The 19,226-nt window shown below is 31.2% G+C and overlaps 1 protein-coding gene across 2 annotated transcripts; it reads right to left on the bottom strand.

The window, feature by feature from the left end:
- Window positions 1–410: 410 nt before the first annotated feature.
- LOC139527408 (uncharacterized) lies at window positions 411–17,438 on the bottom strand. 2 transcript variants are annotated; one of them, XM_071322820.1, is made up of 6 exons: window positions 17,330–17,438; window positions 11,122–11,226; window positions 10,228–10,402; window positions 8,985–9,129; window positions 7,403–7,462; window positions 411–546 (listed from the first exon to the last, which is right to left on the bottom strand). In XM_071322820.1, exons 2-6 carry the CDS (start codon window positions 11,221–11,223, stop codon window positions 429–431), a joined length of 600 nt encoding a protein of 199 aa, XP_071178921.1. In that variant the 5' UTR covers window positions 11,224–11,226; window positions 17,330–17,438; the 3' UTR covers window positions 411–428. The 2 variants fall into 2 exon arrangements, with proteins under 2 accessions (XP_071178921.1, XP_071178922.1); XM_071322821.1 differs by having other exon boundaries at window positions 17,324–17,347.
- Window positions 17,439–19,226: the final 1,788 nt, after the last annotated feature.

The raw sequence follows: 19,226 nt of genomic DNA, 5'->3' as shown, positions 1-19,226 counted from the left end.
CACATTATAACTTTCGTGCATACAACCAAAAACAGCAAAATTTCATTAGAATTACTAATTCAGGGTTAGCAATCCAGGGACTGGTTGTCTGAAAATTTCAGGGCAGCTAAATCTTAACCTGATGAATAAATTAATCTGGTGTCAAATTTTCTTTAAATGCTTTAGTTTCAGAGATACAAACCAAAAACTGCATTTTACCCTTGTTTTCTATTTTTAGCAATGTCAGCCATGTTGGTTGGCCTGCAGGGTCATCAGCAAGTGATTGGAAAAGCTCACATGCCTGTTTGATTATATATACCATCAAACATTTGGCATATGGAAAGTATAAATATAGATGTGCACAATTTTTTGTGCGATCCTAACAACCCTTCACTTGGCCCTACTCCTTATCAAAAACAAGATTTCAAAACTTTGAATATAATATTTTATTATCCTGCATCTTCTTGTTTTAGTTTGTTTTGTAAGTGTGTAGTAATTGTCTCTGTAGGATTCTCTTTATATGCTGGATGATCTAAAATCTGTTTGAATATCGAGATATCTTCCATCCTACAAAATATGTATACAATAATGTTATATCTAGCATTGAATAATTGCAAAATTTCAAATCACAGTGATAACACATCATATTTATAATAACTGAGAATTCATTTATTTTTTGGGGTACTGATTTTCAGTGATTGAGGAAATCTTGCATTTTCATGGATACTTGGATTTCGTGGTTTTGCCAAAGTCTGCATATGACATGTACAAACTTATAGAAAATGAGAAATTCATTGGGTCCTCAATGGGGCGGATTTCATTTGCGCCAATTTTCAAAAAAATCAAACCTTTCATTTGCGCAAAAAAAAAACAACCTTCATTTGCGCCATTTTACAGGTATGACAGGTAATATAACGGAAAAAGTAAATATTATTTACGATTTTTTTTGTACATTATCTCCCCCTGGATATTTGTGTGAGTTCATATACAATACTGAGAGTCACTAAGGTTATAATTATATATATAGTGTTCACATGACCAGTCCAGTGTGAGGTGTCAAGATGGACATAGTCAAATCTGAGACAAACAGAGGAAATAATTCTGTGAAATTTGATGACCACATATATAGGTTATCAAATGTTTAAAATAATGAAAATAAATCCTTCAGGTGTACCAAAAAAACCTGTAAAGCCAGGATTACGACTGATGCGGACAGCAAAACAATTATAAAAACTTTAAACGAGCATAACCATGGAGTAAACCATCAGAAAGTAGAATCTCAACAACTCAGAGTCAGAGTTCGGAAAGCATCTGCATGGTGATATATGTTTTGGAAACTTATATATATATAGGCCCGGAATCTAGATATCCACCGTCATTTTGGGCTGTTACACCCACTGCAAATTTCAAAAGAACCAACAATGGACCGGAGTTATTCCATACACATTTTAATGAACAATTTTATTCAAAACATCAAGGTTTTATTCAGGTTTTAACATTACTTGTATGAATTTAGCATTACTTGTATGATTTTATCGAGGTTTTAACATAACTTGTATGGTTTTATGATAACTGATTTCTGAGGAATATGTTTAAAACTTTCTTTATTATTAAAAGACTTTTTGAAAAAATGTATGTTTTATACTATTATTACCTGTATCTACATGTATTTATCTGTATTTACCTGTACTTACCTGTGATATTGGCGCAAATGAAATATGGTTTGTGGTGCAAATGAAAGATTTTTTTTGCGCAAATGAAATGCCAATTGGCGCAAAAGCAAAGCACCCCCTCAATGCTCTTCAACTTTATTCTTGTTTAGCTTTATAATTATTTTGATCTGAGCGTCACTGATGAGTCTTATGTAGACGAAACCCGCGTCTGGTGTATTAAATTAGAATCCTGGTCCTGGTACCTTTGATAACTATTGAACATTTAAATTTGTCTTCCACCTGTTACCACAAAATCCATGAAAATGGGTATTCAACCAATAATAATAAATAATAATGAACACACAGAATATACAATATACCCACTGCCAAATTTAGATATACCAATATAATAAAAGCTGCGCCATGAGCGCATGATACGCCTGACGTCTTGTGAGGAAGTTTTATGCAATAATCATAAATAGTTTCTGAGAAATTAAATTAAATTAAAGTTTTAAGCAATAACCATATAATGTTTATGAGATACAACGGGACATGTGAAACCCAAACCCCCCTCCCCCCCTTATTTTTTTACAAAAAACTAAATATCACTAAAATAAAATTTTTAATCAAAACCTAAAAGTATACAGTTCTCTCGATAAATATAACAAAGAAGTGTGTAAAGTTTTAAGCAATAATCATAAATTGTTTTTGAGATACAGCGCGACATTTAAAAAAGCCCTCCCCTTTTTTTACAAAATAATCAATAACTAAAAAATAAAATTTTGAATCATCACCAAAAAGTATACAGATCTTTAGATTTATATAACAAAGAAGTGTGTAAAGTTTTAAGCAATAATCATAAATTGTTTTTGAGATACAGCGGGACATGTAAAAAAAACCTCCTCTTTTACAAAACACTCAATAACTCAAAAATAAAATTTTGAATCATCACCAAAAAGTATACATATCTTTAGATTAATATAACAAAAAAGTGTGTAAAATTTTAAGCAATAATCATAAATAGTTTTTGAGATACGGTGCGACATGTGAAAAAAACACACCCCTGTTTTAGTTAGAAAGTGCCGTAACTGAAAAAGTATTAATCTTATTTTCACGAAAAAGTATACAGATCATTTGACCATCATAAGAAACAACTATATTAAGTTTCATAAAATTTAGATAAGTTGTACTCAAGTTATTGTGCGATATGTTTATGCGAACAGACAGACAGACAGACAGACAGACAGACAGACAGACAGACGGACGGACGGACGGACAGACAGACAGACAGACAGACAGACAGACAGACAGACGGACGGACGGAATTTTTCCTTGACTTCATTATTTTTGTGATTTTACTTTTTAGTTTTATTAATTCCGCAACAATAAGGAGATAACTGTATTGTATTTTAAGCTCCAACGGCATCAATTGGGGATTTAATGGTCGCAAATTAAGTTTACTGGCGACGCGTTAGCGGAGACAGTAAACGGGTATTTGCAACCATCAAATTCCCAATTGATGCAGTCGGAGCTTAAAATACAATATTGTTTCTTCATTCTAATGAAACTGACTGAAAACAACGTTAAAACATGTATTTAAAAGGAGTAGGTCCGGTAAGGGCCGATTTTGGCCTCAAATTTCAGGTTCATCTAACGAAAGATTTTGGACACTTTTTAAACACTTAAGTGTCTATCACAATTGATTTGATTAGTTTTTGGGAAAAATTTTAACTGATTGATTCAAGCTTAAATATGAAAAATCTATCAAATATGCCAAATAACGTCACTTTTCAGTTGGTTTTGGTCAATCAAAGAGCTGAAGAGCTCTGAAGGGAAAAGACGGCCATTGTTCCAATTTTTAGGGGGGTATCTTTTGATAGTCTACATACAAAGAATGAGCAAAAGAACAGCTAGAACATATAGAAAGGCTGACAATAATGAAACTAATTGTTGTTTATTGTTATTTCATTTTCTTAGTCAAGAATTCATCATAGAGACAATTTGGACCAATGAGATCTGCACCTTCTAAATCAAAACATTTTATTTAAGTTGGGAGTTAATTATCTAAAATTCAATTGAATTTAACAACTAGGCCTACTACATTATATTTTATAATTTTAATTATGTACAACTGAACAGCAGGCTAAGACTATTCTCAATTTTTTGTGACAATATTCTCAAGAAAGTGAGGACTGAAAAATCTTTTCAGTTTTAATTTTCCATTGATAAAGTTCCCAGTTACAACTTTCATCACAGGGACACATGTACTTATAAAATCAAATATGATTGATATAAAAGCTGTGTGAGTTTGTTTCCAGATCCCACATTTTGATATATCTGTAAAATTCATGAATAAATAGCTTTAAACTACAAAAAGCAATATTTAAAAAAAAATGAGAAAAAAAAATGACCACTACAATAATTATGTTGGTACGCAAAATTATTTTTTAATTGATGACTACTTATCATATATATACTTAATGTGACATTTTTAGTGTTCATATACATTGACTTTCATTTTAGTGGGTAATTACTCATCAATTGAGGTGCTCCTTAATTGGAGAAAGATTCTAAAAACATAACTTTACAGAAAGAATGAAAACTGCAGTTGTTCTCCGCAATCTCAATAGGTATAAACTACAAAAAGCAACATTTCTTTTTTTTTTTTAAACCATTTCAATAATTATGTTGGTACACATTTTTTTTTATATAGAAGACTACTACTCATATACTAAATGTCACATTTTAAATGTTCAGAAACATTTACTTTTATTTTAGTGTAAAATTACTCATCAATTGAGGTGCTCCTGAATTGGAGGAAGATTCTAAAAACAGAACTTTACAGAAACAATGAAAACTGCCGTTTCTCTCCCCAATCTCATGTATCCCCATTGACATTGTTTACCGCGAAAGTTGACCTACATATTATCTGATTATAACCTCAGATTCAAGCATTTCATGTTGGCGTGTGAATCATCTACACTACAGCAAACATCATTAGGTTTATATTTAACAAATACGGATTTTAAATTAGTATACAAGTACTGTGAATGATTTTTATAATGATTCTGAATAAAGGATATCCCTGTGTAGTGTGGCATTCCAACATTGACGTCACTAGGTTAGATATATTTAGAATATTTCGTAATACTGATTTTTCCGGACTGTAAAAGAAACGTATATAGTGTAAGGGAAAGCTCAATATACGATAATTTCATGAGAAACAGAAGGGAAATGTGTAAAAAATGTATTTAAAGTCAATCTGTTCTCCTTGTCATCAATTTCAGTATGACATTTTGAGGGGGTTTCCAAACTGTCAAAACAAAATGATTGACGTGAGGGAATGATACTCTGGCCAACCCCATTAGGGAATTGATGGCTTGAAGCCGTCTTTCCCCAAAAATGAAAGTGGCCGCATCCGTGTTCATCCTCAACCTTTATATATGTTATGTATTATCTTCAAATACAAGTTACATTTCAATATTATGAATGAACACGAATGCGGCCACTTTCATTTTAGACGGAAACCGTCTAAAATTTAACTAAAATGCACAAATTGTGAAGATTTCAGTAATTTAGCATGACTTAATGATGCAAGAACCTGATACATGTACATTGTATTGTCAAAAACAGCCTATATTTATGTAGCAGAAGCATTCTACTTTCCAATAAATAACCAAAAGATTATAATTTCACAATTTTGTAAAACTGCTATATTTTGGGGCCAAAAAGGGGTCTTACTGAACCTACTCCTTTGGCATATGCCGTCTGCACATGTGCATCCGTACCATAGCATCAATTGTCAATGACATGGGGCGCACTTGTTTCTAGTAAGCCGGTCATGCGCCGGTCATGTGACCGGCGTACGCCTATTCGTGCGAGAAACAAGTGAAACGGCTTATATACCGGCAAATCTAACATGGCTGCCCAAGGACCATTACTACCAGCTACAATGTATAATAGGTTATGGCCTATTCCAGCTGTTTGAGATAGACGAAGAAGGAAAATTGCAACTATATCTTTTACAGACTGAAATGTGATATTTAATAAAAGTTCACAACTGTAACAAAAACGTTCTCAAGAGCGACAAAGCATTTATACGTTGCTGAATTATTTACAATTAACAATTAACAACAGGATAAATATGATAATAATAATAACAATAAATAATTTATTTATAAAGGGTGACTACAATTAGTTACCAATACTTATCTTCCTTGAGACCTCGGCAATTCTAATACAGTATATAAATACAAATGTTAGTTTGTTTAGTTAGGTTTTATGCCGTTTTTAGCGCGTTTTGGCTATTTCGCAATGATTAACAATACAGTTTTAAATGAACAAATTCGGTTCTTACAACAGTCAGCCATGTTTTTCGCCGCTTAGCCGGTCAAATCAAACCGGCTCGAGCGGCGTAAGCCGGTCATGCGCAGTGCTGAATATTTTTACAAACAAGTGTCATGCCGGTTTGCCGACGGCTAACGGCGTAAGCCGTTTGCTAGAAACAAGTCCTACCATGTCAGTCAGGGGTACTACTTGTACAAGTGTATTTTATTTACTTGAAGAAGTAAAAAAAAATATACACATATAAGTAAATTTGTAAGATACTTATACAAGTGAATTTTATTTACTTGTATAGGTAAAAAAAAATATTGGCTGAGTTATGTCCCTTAGGCATTCAGAATTTTTTACTTGTATAAGTAAAAAAATCATCCTTTCTTCTTTTCTTGAATTCTTCAGATTTCTTTGCTTTAATAGAATTTTAAATTGTGTACCCTTTACAGATGTCTTTACTATTCATTTAAGTGTAATTTCATGGACAATGAAAATCCCATTTGTCTGTTATCTTCATAATAACACTGCTCATTTACAAGCCCCAAAGCAGCAATTTTTGATTGCCTTGCGCAAATATATAAGATCTTTGCTCAATCAGTTTCTTTGATGAATTAATGAGATGAAACATTGAACTTTAATGAAAAAATTTGAGCAAACCTGGGAAAAATCATTAAAGGCATAATTTTATATCTCAAAACTTGAGGATTTTTGTGGGATTGTAAGAAAAATTTACTTATACAAGTAAATTTTTTAGAAAATTAAGGGGAGATTATTCAAACATTATTTATTTACTTATATGTGTATATATTTTTTTACTTCTTCAAGTAAATAAAATACACTTGTACAAGTAGTACCCCTGACTGCATGTAAATAATTGACTTTATCCAATCAAAATGAACGTTACAAATTTCTTGCATTAGAATTGCATATTAGGTTTGGATTTTGCCAATTTAAATCAATTCATGTGGATCTAGAAAATGCTGAACTCACAACCCTAGTTCTGAAATTGATTAATGAAGATGGAAGACTGAGATAACACAACCACCAAGCCATAAAAGAAACAATAAAAGTGCTGCAATCAAAGATATGTATTTAAGGTTTCCAGACCAGCCTCTATTGTGAGCACCATCAATGACTTTCTTATGAGGATTTCTTAAAATGAATTTTGTAAACTTATCAGTTGTTGTAACTTTTCTACTTAGTTAACCAAAATTTACCCCATTCATATAAACAGACATCACCATGATCACTTTGTTCATTGAAGCCATACCAAAAATAAGAGAAATAAAAATTAGGCATCATGGTTTAAATCTTGAAAACATGGAATTATCTCCAATGTGACTATCAAATAGACTTTTTTTAAAGTCGACCAATCAACCCTATATTCTTTTGGAATAAAAAAAACTTATTATTTTGTTTTGTTCCAAATAACTCACATTTGTTTTTTTCTTTTCTTTTCCGTGGCAATACCTCGCTTCTTCTGTTCTTTTTGATCACTTGATAAGATAAAAATAAATTATAATTTAGCTTGGATTTTTTAAAAATTAAATTCAATTTATTTTCCCACACAACAGCTGAAGATACAAATAAGATACGGGGCAAGTTAACTAGCTGATTCTACACCACAAAAAGAATGCAATGATATGGTTTTTCCGTTAAATGACAATCATCAATGCCACGTGCACATATCATGCACCCAAACAACCACAACTAAAAAGTTTATTTTACAAAGTTTAAAGCTGGCATCTGTCTACAATAGTGCTTTGTTGAAGTGTTGTTCTATATTGACCGTGTAAGACCCTCATGGGAAGTCAAGGTCAAACTACCCTTTTGTTCATTATTGTTCATACACCATAGAAGTTATTCGAACTACCATTCCAATCTTTCAATCAGTGATACATAGCTTATTTTAAATTGCGGCTATACATCAAGCGGCAAGGTAATTTGCATATTCAGGACAAGAACAAGCTTGTAACATGGAAGATTTATCACCTTACCTGAACACATTATTCTGACTCTGAGCCAACCAGTCTTTGCTCTTACATAACAATGAGCTTGAAACATGGAAGATTTGTCACCTTACCTGAACACATTATTCTGACTCTGAGCCAACCAGTCTTTGCTCTTACATAACAATGAGCTTGAAACATGGAAGATTTGTCACCTTACCTGAACACATTATTCTGACTCTGAGCCAACAAGTCTTTGCTCTTACATAACAATGAGCTTGAAACATGGAAGATTTGTCACCTTACCTGAACACATTATTCTGACTCTGAGCCAACAAGTCTTTGCTCTTACATAACAATGAGCTTGAAACATGGAAGATTTGTCACCTTACCTGAACACATTATTCTGACTCTGAGCCAACAAGTCTTTGCTCTTACATAACAATGAGCTTGAAACATGGAAGATTTGTCACCTTACCTGAACACATTATTCTGACTCTGAGCCAACCCGTCTTTGCTCTTACATAACAATGAGCTTGAAACATGGAAGATTTGTCACCTTACCTGAACACATTATTCTGACTCTGAGCCAACCCGTCTTTGCTCTTACATAACAATGCATGCTTAGTGGAGATACAGAAAATACAAATTTCAAAGTCTTCCATTTGACCTGGCCTGGATTCAAACCATTGACCTCCAGCACTTGAACATGCTACCATATGAGACCACCAAGGCAGTGTACTTTTTTAAATATATTCTGCATCTTCTCTTGACATGTCATTAATGATTTGATATGCAAGCAAAAAGTATTTCAAAAGATGGTGTGAAGTGTATTCTTATTAAATTTTAATTTCAATCTTTACAAAAAAGTGAATCGACTAAAAACATGACCAAGTATCTGCCATTACCATAAATTCTGGGCACTCTTTATCTACCAATAAAAACTGACCGCCATATAATAGCACAGTAGTGTCGAAAGTGGTGTCTAACACCAATCAATCAATTAATCAATCAATTATAAAATTGTATAATGACAATAAACATAAAATTTTATCAAGCTAAAGCGCACCTGTTGATGTTACTTGATTTTTTCATTAAGAGTTCTATGGTAGGAAGGGCATCACCCATAGCTCCTATGTCACCCACAATAGCTGTCTTCTCTCTCTTCTTTCTCTCCTTTTCTTCTTTCTTTGCTGCTTCAACTGCATTCAATTCTGCATAAAAATACATAATGTACCATGTATATTCAGATTTGGGAAGAAGGAAAAGGAAATCAAAAACAACAAATTATGTTGAAGTCATTTTACATTATAATTTATTAAATGTACTTTGCACCATAAATAATGTATGACCTATTTCCAAAAGATAAGATGTCTTTGATATGGTACCTTGTTCCTTTTAATAAAACAGCCAAATAATCCAAAATAGCAACTTAATACCAATATACCTTATATAGTTGGATATTCAAATTGCAGTAAATAAGTCTATAAATAATCCAGTGACATATACTTTTTATTTGATTTTTTAAAATACATGTACTGTGAAATCAGATATTTTTGTGGATACCAAATTTCAAAGATAAACCATATATTGGCATTGTTTGTGGATTTATGATTTTGTGGTTTCACTTTATGTCTATATATACAAACGTATAAACAAATTGTAATTTGTTGGACATTTAATTTCATGTTTTTTTTCTGAAAACATTCTAAAATTCATTTTAATTAACACCCTGTATCTACCTACCTTAACCGGCCACATTCTATACTAATCTGTGAGACTAAAATCAGGTACATGTAATTGTTTTTGATTGATTGCTGTCTTTTAAAACTGTTTTTGGTTTATTATTGTAGTGAAGATTTCGATATCATCACGATCATGCCTATTGTACTGTTTCTGATACTGGCCGGATGGGCCTTTTACAGCTTACTTCACAGTAAGGATTTTGCTCATTGTTGATAGCTATATGCTTATCTGGTATTTTGCATTTCTCTGTCTTTGTATAGTTTATGTCTATGTCCTTTATTTTATAGATAGATGATAACTAGTCTTATTCTTTATACAGTCACAGAAGGTGCCTTGGTAGTCAAGTGGTCTAACTAGTTTAGAGGTTTTTGGTTCAAACCCCGATCTTGTGGGTGCACTCAACTCCATTCTTAATTGACTATGTCTGTTGTTTTCTCCTGGCACTACGACTTCTTCCACCTGTAAAAACTGACCGCCACAAAATAGCCAAAAGTGGCAAAAGACACGTTAAAAAACCAACTATCAATCAATGTTTATACAGAATACCCTTACTTTGTGACACTTACTTTTGATCCAAATATCATGTCTAAGTTTCTTTTTATCTTTCTTTTTAATGTGTAAACCTTTCAAAGATTTATTTGTCACTTGACTTCTAGCATCAAAATCTGGTAGCTTCTGCTTTAGTTGACCTAGGTCGAGGTCCAGATTGGCAAATGGATTGTCTAACCTTAGTTCTGGTTGCTACAAAAAATAAATAAAAACAGTTTTTTGAAAAATTATCAAAAGGTTAACTTCGATTATGTACAAAACTACTAATTTTGGTGAATTGGTAGATAGATTGTTGCTTGATAAATGTCCAGTTGCAAATATATTATGCATGTCCAGAATATTGCTCAGGCATGTCAGGGAGACTCAAAAAGATGCTATTGTTTTGCCCTTGATCCCATAAATAAATATTTTTAGAGAAACTGGTTTTGAGGCTGATTTACATGAACAAGATGAGATAGCTATCACTAAAGACCATTCTAATAAGCTGTCCCCATGATGGGACTATTATGTTATTGGATGAAGATTGAAATTTGGCATCAAGATAATTTACCTTTAAGATTTTAGGCTTTCAGCATGTTAATTTTATATAGTCATTCCCTCTCTGTGAGGTTGACACAATCTAATTAAAATCAGTTCTTCAAACTTTCTTTTCGTTGTATATATATGTCACACGACACATAAACAAAATGGAGCTAGTGTGGATAATGAATTTTAACTAGATCATTGCAGATTGAGGTTGTCTTAGTGTTACGAGTAAAGGCCCAGATTATACCAATTCAAGAACAAAGTCTGAGCTTTGTATACTGTAATCAGAAATAAATGCTTGCATTTATCATAGTGATTCTCCGACAACTGTCAAATAATAGTTTACCTTTATGTCTGTATCCATTATATGATTGTACATAGTTTACCTTAATGTCTGTATCCATCATATCTACTATTTCTACTTTGTTGTCCGTAGTTTTTACTGCTTCTGTATGCAGTTTCTTTCTTTGTCTTTTAACTTTACCCATTTTCTGTAAAGTATAAGTGAACAGGTTATATTATTATTGACAAGACTTCACCGTCACAAGACATTTATATCAAAATATATTTACTGTGGTTTCATTTATTTTCATGGGTACCAATTTTCATAGATTGCTGAAACCTTGCACTCTGGATATAACTTTTTAGAAATTTGTATATATATCGTCGATCATTTAAATTTGTGGTTCCCTTGCAAATTGGTATATATAACTCATAATAATGATTTTACAGTATTTGGTTTGCTATCATTACCATGATGACAGGTATTGGGATGGAAAATTTGGTTTGTAACATACAAACATGTATGGGTTTAAACTTTTAAACCTAAAATCCAGCTAGCTATATATATATACATGATCGATATAAGGAACTGATATTTGTTTTTACTATTTGTTGCCAAGCCATCCACATTTGTCTAATAGTAATAATTAAGTCATATAAAAATTATAATCTATCAATCATGTCAATAATTCGGACTAACCTAGCTACCTGTGACATTATCTTATTCATGGTGGCCATAAAAATTATGTCCATCAAGGTGGCCCTATATGTCCATCATTATACCCCCTGTCGCTTAATTAATACACAAGGTATTAATCAAAAACTAGTCAAGGATAAAGGGAAATCTTGACTGCATTGAAGTGTTAAAATTATATAACTTACAGGTCATGTGTCTCAGGTAAAATATACATGTATTTTTCAATTCAATTCAATATTTTATTTAAGTCTCATCTCTCAAAAATATATAATACAACATTACATTAAATGTAAAAATATATAAATATAAAAAGAGAGCCATTCTGTACAGAATTACAAGAGACTATAACATTAAAAATTATATAAAGAATGCATCTATTATAAAACATATTGACATTAACATTATTTACAGTATAAAACATTTCTACGTCTATTTAAAATAAGATTACAGGCTTTGGCACAGCTACGAATCATATTATTATCTGTAAATAAAAACACTAATTTCTGTTTATCATCATACATTTGTCATAAGACATAAAATCACTATTAAAATGTGTTGCTTCATCAAATAATTTATTTCTAAAATCATCATACAAAGGACACGATAAAATAACATGGGCTTCATCTTCTAAAATATTCATACAATTATCACAGACTCGATCTTTTAAAATTAATTTTTCAAATCTCCCCGTTTCTATTCTTAGTGGTGCTACACCACATCGAAATTTGGCAAAAGAACTCCTTTGCGAAAATGGCATTGGAATTTTACAATAAGTTTCCGTTTCAAAACTGTTCTTAAATAGATTATATGTACGAAGTTTGTTACCACCTTTACCAGATAAAGCTTTCTCTGATTGTAAATTGCCTTGCCACTGTTCGACATATTTACTAAACATTTTAGACATAACAGTATTGACAACTGAGGTACTATCAACATAATCTGTAATGATACACAAATGTTCTGCATTATACTCAGAAAACGTTTTTTACTCATAATGTCTGCCCATATGAAAATTTTTCTGTATGTGTTTGTGAAATTTAATTACTGTGATTATGACAAGAAAATTCAAAAATAAAATGAAATAATATAACTAGTTGAATAAATAGCTGGTTTTTTTTAATTTGACTCGTGACTTTTTGTTTTGACATTATACCTTTTTAATCGATTTAAGTTATTTTTTACATTTACTTTATGGTAAGAAGAATAAATGAATATCATCTTCTAATATAATGCAAACTTTCCCAATCCCTGCCTTTTTCTATTGAAAAGTTGTTTCTCAAATTAATTTTCGTAAAACAAAATGATTTATACTTTAGTTAAATTATAGTATATAGACTTATCTGCATTCAATACTGTTTTACAAATGCTAAAGATTGTCTTTAGAACTTATTCTAAATAAAATTTAGGCAATTCCTTATTTCTCTGTTGAATAAATATATTCAAAATATTCATTAATTCAACAAAATTTGATAATATTTGTATTGTCATATAAACATATGGTATTTAGTTTGTGACAAAAAAAAACAAAAAACAAAAAAACATTTATAATGCAAAGAATTAACAATTCTATAAGAAATTAAAACACATGGATTTTTTTAGGTTCCTGCCCTCAGTTATAATAATGACTATTTTATAAGGGAGCCAATATTTTCAACATATTCATGTAATAAAGGTTTAGCATTTCTTTCACTTTTTGTTCTTGGGTAAGAGACAATATTATGAGAAGGTAAACAATTTTCAAATAGATTATCTCAAAGTTGTTTTGTTAATTTTACAATTAAGGAAGAAGTGTTCTTCATTGTCCAGCAAGTGGCACAATTTACATATTCTATCTTTTCTAGGAATTTTATATTGTCCACTATTTTCCATTTCTAAATTATGACCACTAACTTTCTATGTGACACATTTGAATATACAGTTTTTACCATAGTTTTTATTCTTAAATCTATTTTCCAAAATGTTCTTATATTTTTCTTTAAATTGATTTTTCATCAAGGGTTTTAAAGTCTTAATTCATTCAAGTCCCTGAAATTGTTAACTCTATCTAAAAGGCCTGGGTCTAGGGAAATATTTGCAAATGTATACCTAGAATATGTATCATACCAGTCCAGCACTTCTAACAATATAAATGTACACAGAAAAAAAAATGGTTTAATTAATAGACCATAAAAGTGTAACCATCTATATAAGTGTATTTTGTCAAATTTTGGCTTTTAACTGACAGATATTATAATTAGCCAAACTGAAGATGTCATATTTAATAAGTTCACATTTGTTTCAAAAAGGCAAAGCAAGACAGTTTTTTTCTTTAAATATTTTTTTGAAAAATAAGTCTCTTCAACATGTCCATTATGTTAACTCCTGATTTCAGATTAAAAAAAAAAAAAGACAAAAATAGTTTTTTCCTATTAAAACTGTATAATGATATTTGTAGTTTTCCTGAATAACAATAGATGTTATAAAAATTTATTATAAGAGGATTGATATTGTCTGATCATTTTATTTTTTTAAGAAACAGGCTTGCTAAAAATTACTTCCTTCATGGTTTCTTTAAAAATATCATTTGCTTGATTATGTACCGATTATCAGGTTATCTGAAGAGACATGTATTGTCGAAATGCGCATCTGGTGCAAGAAAATTAGTACCGTCAATTTTATTATCTGCATGTTGATATCATAAAATATCATCTGCGAGACATAATATGAAGCTTTTTGTCGAGTGAGCATAGCGAACGAGATCAAAAAGCCTTCATATAATGTCAAGCAGCTGATATTTTACAATATCAATATGCAGATAATCTGATAATCGATTTATCGGGCTATATTTGCGTGTTTCAGAAGTGTTTTCTTTGTTTCACCAGCACACAAAAGATGACTTGATAAGTTCGGGTCAAAGTTATTAACGTCGGTTCAAACATTATGACGTCGCTGATATGTCCGGGTCAAAGTTATTAAGGCCGGGTCAACGTATTTGACGTCACAAAGACATGATACGGAATAATATTAAGAGCTGAACAGAGTGATATAGACAGTTGGACGACCGATAACAGTTATTATTAATAATAATTCATTAAATAATGCAAATAAACAATTAAATACAATGAACATCATGTACATTAATTTTTGTTTTACTTTAAAAAAAATAATTAGTCTGTTGTCTTTCAAATGCTAGTCAATAACTTTATCTTTGACATTTTTGTCTTTTTGCTTCTCAAGATTCTTACTAAGAAGACATAAAAGAATAAGAAACAACATCATACAAAAATGAATAAAAAAAAATAAAAAAAAAATAAATAATTTTTTTTTTTTTTAATAAATTCAAAAGACAGAAAAATCAAAAATAATATTAATTAACAAAGACTAAAACAATGTCTTATTCTATATTTTCAAAAAAGGTGAAATGTCAATTTTGAAAGAAACCTAAGTTACCTGTACAGGAAAATTTTAAAGAAACATACAAGTTGAAAACTTCAACCCTGATTGATTACAACAGGTAACATTATTAGATAAAACATCAACCCATGTTTTATGACCCCAATAAATGGTCAACATCTCAAGATTGAATACCCCAATAAATGGTCAACATCTCAAGATTGAATACCCCAATAAATGGTCAACATCTCAAGATTGAATACCCCAATAAATGGTCAACATCTCAAGATTGAATACCCCAATAAATGGTCAACATCTCAAGATTGAATACCCCAATAAATGGTCAACATCTCAAGATTGAATACCCCAATAAATGGTCAACATCTCAAGATTGAATACCCCAATAAATGGTCAACATCTCAAGATTGAATACCCCAATAAATGGTCAACATCTCAAGATTGAATACCCCAATAAATGGTCAACATCTCAAGATTGAATACCCCAATAAATGGTCAACATCTCAAGATTGAATACCACAATAAATGGTCAACATCTCAAGATTGAATACCCCAATAAATGGCCACCATTGGATGTTGACCATGCAAGAGGGTGGACATAATTAAGAGAATGTCACAGGCTCTACTGTACCACATCATGCACATTGTACCATAACCACCAATGATATTCAGCATATTGATTTATATAATCCTAATAAAGCCAAAATGATTATGATATCTTGAAAGTCTTTCTGTTTTTTTGTGACACAAATTCCTAGTAACAGAAAACAATATTTAAATAGCCTAGCTTTCAAGACGTCATAATTATTTTGACTAACCCTAAACACACTAACGGTTTCTTAAATCATGAGTTACAAGCTGCGAGTTGAAAAGGTTGAGTTGTGATAGTGTACATGAAACATTTGTGTAATACCGTCAGCAACTATTCTATATCAACCAATCAAAATAGTTTTTCCCATTTTCACAGAACATATGACTTTAGTAACTAGCAATTCATCTTTTGTAACTTTCCTTACTCGCAACTGGATTTTCGTAACTTGCTACTTGAAATTCGTAATTATTGTAATTTGCAACCAAATACTCAACAAGTGAATCGTAAACACACTTCACTGTGTAACACATGGAGCTGTTAACTATGCCAATTTAATTATAATTAAGGTTTGTCATGAAAATTGTACAAAACAGCTTCTTTTTTTTCTTTAAGTTTATAGCGATCCTTTAGTCCAAATAATTATGACGTCTTGAAAGGCTAATATAATTAATTTTTTTTGACGCCTTACTTCGACGTAAGGCGTCAAAGAAAAAAATTATAATCATGATAATAGCCTTTCAAGACGTCATAATTATTTGGACTAGCGATCCTTTAAAGTCATAAGAAACCTCAAATCCAAAAAAAATATTGCATATGTTTTTTATAACTCAATGGATAGTTTTCATTGTAAAACTTATGTACATATACTTTTTTCTGAAGAAAATTCTTTAATTTATTCATATTTAGAAGAAGTTTACTTTATTTGAATTGCTTCCTTCCAGCAAGCTATTCCCCCGATATATTTTCCGTATGCAAGATGACCTCAGTGTGACCCATCTCGTAAAAATCCGGTGACCACAATACGCATGGATGTCCTTAAAATAAACTATTATCTGAATTTACATGTTAAACACGTGCTCAATTTCCATGCTTTTTTGTTTATTTTTCGTCAATTGTTGACAAACAGGTGACAATCGTTAAACTTCGGCTTTAAAACACGAACTTTAATTACCTGCCATATTTTCACAACAACACTGACCAATTGAAAAAAAAATTGACGATTATACGATATTTACACGAAAAAAATGATAAATTCGAGCACAGAAGACTAAGTTTATGATGTTTGTATGCATTGGTTTAAGAATTGGAAGAACAATATTTTTCACCGGTCACTCGTTTCTTATGACTTTAATTATTGATACGCTATATTAAGATCTAGCATCCACAGGATACAATGTATATAATGTATAGAAAGAAAACATTTTTTTAGAATTTTGATGCTTAAATGATGGGCATAATTTTCATTCCTGCAGAATTTCTCCTCTGGCAGTGCAGGAACATATGTCAGTTATACTGTTCCCAGGGCAGTGATGGTGATTTTTTTTTAGAGAGAGGATGGGGCCATGTATCTACATATCCCATGTGTCTTTGATTTGACTAGATTGTGGGTTTTTTTAACAATTGCAAGATTTACATGTTCTATGTGCTTCCTATCACGTTTATAATTTGGCTAGTTATGGATATCTAATAAGCATGCTAGTATTGTTCTCTTTTGGAACCCATTATATAACAAATAAAAACCTAATTATTATTTATAAAAAAGAACGCACCAAAACGAACTATTTATTTAGTTATCAAAACCAGTGAGTATAAATGTCTAGAGCTATCAAAGCCAAGAAAGATTCTAGGAATTATTCAATAATAAGATACAAGAATATTTCGGATAATATAATGGTGACTTTGTTATTTGCACATGCGCAGCAGACAGGATTATGTAATTGTTATTTCCCTTGTTTAAAACTATAAATTTATTATTTCTTTATTTAATGAATTACATGATGCTTATTCAGTACATATTTGTTCAATTGAAAAGATATTGATTGATATTTTGAATTTAAAAGTATTTATTTATAATCCAAATTTTAGTAGTTGCATCGTCGCAAATCAGTTATATCAGAGATATAATTATCCATTTATATATGGCTATTGATATCAATGGTTATATATATAACCTTATACATTTTATATAATTGGTTTGTAAATATTACGTGGAAAGGGGGAGCAGGACCTTTTTCGGGACGCCTGTCCAACTGTCATTGACTCAACTCATCAATCGTCAACATTTCGCACGTCAACTCAAAATCTTTTAAACCAAGGCTGAAGCTATTCTTGTGATAACTTTAACATATTATTTTAATTGACGGAAGTAAGCTCCCTTTTTGAATATATTGGATTTGTCATTCTTGTGTTACAGAATTTTGACCCTTAGAATTAAGGCTTTTTATGCCCCACCTACGATAGTAGAGGGGCATTATGTTTTCTGGTCTGTGCGTCCGTTCGTTCGTTCGTCCGTCCGTCTGTTCGTTCGTTCGTCCGTTCGTTCGTTCGTCCGTCTGTCCCGCTTCAGGTTAAAGTTTTTGGTCAAGGTAGTTTTTGATGAAGTTGAAGTCCAATCAACTTGAAACTTAGTACACATGTTCCTTATGATATGATCTTTCTAATTTTTAAGCCAAATTAAACTTTTGACCCCAATTTCACGGTCCACTGAACATAGAAAATGAAAGTGCATGTTTCAGGTTAAAGTTTTTGGTCAAGGTAGTTTTTGATGAAGTTGAAGTCCAATCAACTTGAAACTTAGTACAAATGTTCCCTATGATATTATCTTTCTAATTTTAATGCCTAATTATATTTTTTATCCAATTTCACGGTCCATTGAACATGGAAAATGATAGTGGGAGTGGGGCATCCGTGTACTTTGGACACATTCTTGTTTTTTTCATAAATCGGACACTTACTCCTAAATTGATTACCTGCTAACTTTTTTTTATTGTGAGAATTGAGGAAAGGAAGCTGGTTTTTAATTTTTACTTTTCAATTTGTCGTTCCAACAAAACTCGAAGATGTTCAAGGCAAACCGGCACATTATAAAAAAAAATCAAATCGGCACCTATAGATCGTCTCCTGGTTAAATCGGCAACTATTTATAGTCAATTCGGCACCCGATAATATTTTATATCATATCTTAAGAATAATTCTAAGTATGTTTAAGCTTATATTACAATTTTATTTATTTCTCAGTCAAAATTTTAAGGTTGGATTTGTTTACTCATTACATCGTTAAAAATCAACACATGTTATCAGAGACATATATATGTCTCTGATGTTATTAAGCAGTTAGAATACTGATTTAGTTAATTGTAATAAGGTTTATCCTGATGTTATGATTAGTTTCCTGTTCAACTAACATGATTAATTAGATAACAGCTTTTACTAATTAAACGATTAACAAGTTTGTTATTTTAACTCTATACAGGTACTCCCCACAAGAGACCAAATTAACAACTATAAAATAATAATAATAAATATATATT

Source organism: Mytilus edulis, chromosome 6 (genome assembly GCF_963676685.1).
Source record: "Mytilus edulis chromosome 6, xbMytEdul2.2, whole genome shotgun sequence".
NCBI lineage: Eukaryota > Metazoa > Mollusca > Bivalvia > Mytilida > Mytilidae > Mytilus > Mytilus edulis.
This window is presented reverse-complemented; position numbering and strand designations above follow the sequence as displayed.

Excerpts from the sequence above, each read along its gene's own strand:
- LOC139527408 (XM_071322820.1), bottom strand. The coding sequence starts at position 11,223 with ATGGGTAAAGTTAAAAGACAAAGAAAGAAACTGCATACAGAAGCAGTA. Across the intron at positions 10,403-11,121 it reads TGATGGATACAGACATTAAG|CAACCAGAACTAAGGTTAGA; the intron begins GTAAACTATGTA and ends TATTTTTTGTAG. Across the intron at positions 9,130-10,227 it reads ACATGATATTTGGATCAAAA|AATTGAATGCAGTTGAAGCA; the intron begins GTAAGTGTCACA and ends ATTTTTATGCAG.